General features: G+C 40.2%; 1 protein-coding gene across 1 annotated transcript in view; it reads right to left on the bottom strand.

Moving 5' to 3' along the window:
• The window catches only part of gpp (DOT1 like histone lysine methyltransferase grappa), a gene marked incomplete at its 5' end in the record, with an annotated part of 59,238 nt that overhangs the window by 22,024 nt on the left and 34,714 nt on the right, over nucleotides 1-2,500 (bottom strand). Inside the window, 2 exon segments of the mRNA XM_070130638.1 lie at nucleotides 1,415-1,709; nucleotides 1,822-2,500. The exon segment at nucleotides 1,822-2,500 is cut by the window's right edge and continues 938 nt beyond it. Coding sequence (XP_069986739.1) covers nucleotides 1,415-1,709; nucleotides 1,822-2,500 — 974 coding nt within the window.

A 2,500-nucleotide genomic window follows, 5' to 3' on the forward strand; every position in this document is an offset into this window, starting at 1 on the left:
ATTACAATGGACTGAATGTCTTTTACTGATACATGCAATCAATACATCAGGCATACTGGTCTGAGCAATGAGGTTCTAGTGAACACCTTTCTCAAGTGACTCAATATGAGTTCTGATTCTTCAAAGTTTGTAAAGTTTTTTTTTTTACTGATCTGTATATGGATTCAGTTTGCAATAGTTGCCAAGAGCTTCACTGGAATTTGATTAGTCATCCTTTGTTATATTATATGAGTCCAAAGCACAAGCAATAGTGTTTTTCAATAGTATTATTTCTCAAGAACAGTTTAGTCTCACTTTCTATAGGAAGCTTGGTATCAAGGCCTCATGTGCCTCTGGTGTGTAATGAAGAATAAATTAATAATTTGTGAGGTGGGCATAGACTGGCATGGCAGTTGAAGCATAGAGTAATGGGAATATGCTTGCTAGATGTATAGATATTTCCATAAGTGATTGAGTAAATAAATAGATAGAAGTATATACATCAAGAGTAATGGGATTTTTTACTCTCTTCTTTATAAGTCTTCAAGCACTGCTTACTGCTTACATAAAGAATTCTGAATTTGATTATCTTTATATCTAATTTTTATTCCTCAAATCTTAAATCTGAAATATCATTAAATGATAATTGACATTTAAGTTTTCTTTCTCTTTATGATTAAAAAAAAAGTAGAATGAAACATGATTCATGATGTTCAATGATCTTAGAAAAAAGAAAAACAGGAAAAAAGCTTTATAGAACCTTACTCATGCCAAATAATTGTCATCGTGAATAAAATTATTAAAAGAAAAAATCAATGAACATGAGAGGTGGCATTCATACGAGCAGTTACCCACGCTCAACACAGCTGATTCTGGCACTTAGAAAAAGGGGCACTTTTTAATGAACCCTCTTCTTTCATTCTTTTTCTTTTTAAAGATCTAAGCTTTTAAACTGTGAGTGATACTTGAGCAACGGAGACCACAGTGTCCGCATGTGTGTAGTCAAGTAAGGGTGGTGGAGGAGGCACCAAGTCCAAGTCCTATGGTCATCACAACAGTAAACATAAAAATAGAAAGGTTGTATTTGGTGCATCATATTCAGTACTGTAGAAGAGGAAAGCTAGATGATGCAAACATCAAACACATCAAGACTGTGGGCTGTGCATGTAAACTATGGAACTCAATCTTAAGGGGAGCTGAGAGGAGAGACTAGAAAATGAACAAAGATAAACTGAACAATTCTAGAGGATAGTGATATCTGATTACAAGCAGAGATATGAAACTTTATACTCTAACAACCAAGAAGTTACTTAAGGTGAAAAAAGTTGGTCTATAACATTAACAGTAAGCAGTAGCAATAAAAAATAGAAGATATCTTAAATAGGAAAACATTTAATTTACATATGGTTCCAAGAGCAAAAATGTATTAACTTACCATCTATTTTCTTGTCCAGTGGTTCTGTCTTCAACTGGCTGGTAGTAGGGTGACTGACAATAATGGAGGGTTTATTGGAAGAGGACGACTGGGAGGCGGTTGGCAAGGTAACTGGGACACAGGACATGGACGATGGTGGACTCATGACTGAAGACGCATTGGAAGAGGGTGGGGGACCTTCTGAGTAGTGCTGCTTCTTGGGTGGGATGGTCATGGGCAACGGAGGGGGGGATCTCATCTTGCGCTTCATTCGGTCGTCCTCCTGACTTCTGACATCAATGGGTTCCTCCTTGACCTGAAAGAATATTTATATTAGACATTTGCTGTACTAATTTCCAGGTGTAGAGAATTAACACAATCAGTCCATTAGCAGTCCTTAAAAAATGAAAATTTGAAGAGAAACCAACCTTGACTTTTGTTTGAAGGTGTGGTCTACTGACAAATCTTGCATGAAGTGTTGCAGCAAGTCCCTCCACAGGACCCTCCACTGGTAAGCCTCTGTTTTCATTCATGTGGTGAGGGATAGGTGATATTTCTGCCCTTGGAAGTGGCACATATCTGCTCTTATTATTATCCCCTGAAGGCAAGGGGGGAGTGGCCTGGCTGGTGGGAGGGGTTGAAGGAGGTGGTGGGCACTTGGTCCCATACATGGAAGCTAGACGGGCCTCTAGCCCATCTCGACCAGGTGATGGTACTGGTGGGGGCATGTGTGGCTTCTCCTCAAATGGCTGGCCCCGAGGAGACTTGACTCGGGGGTACATCAAGCCTTCCATTGCCTGTGGTGGTTGTGGTGTAGAGGGCAGGCTCTCAGTGCTGTTTGGCCTCGAGATGGGTGAGTAGACCATCCTCAGTGCTGGAGACTGTTGACGACCATCACCACTGTCAGGGGTGTGGGGTTTGCCATAACTCTCTTCCACTATTCTTGCTATCCGTGAATTTGGACGTGGAGAGATGGATTTTCCTGCTATGGTCATGTCAACAGCAGAACTGCCAGTAGACTGGGAGGAGATTTCTAATGATCGCTCTACTTCACTACTAATGAGATCTCCAACATTTCTGGTGATTGGTTGAATTTTGAGTGATCCA

This window comes from Penaeus vannamei, chromosome 15, assembly GCF_042767895.1.
Source record: "Penaeus vannamei isolate JL-2024 chromosome 15, ASM4276789v1, whole genome shotgun sequence".
Classification (NCBI taxonomy): Eukaryota; Metazoa; Arthropoda; class Malacostraca; order Decapoda; family Penaeidae; genus Penaeus; species Penaeus vannamei.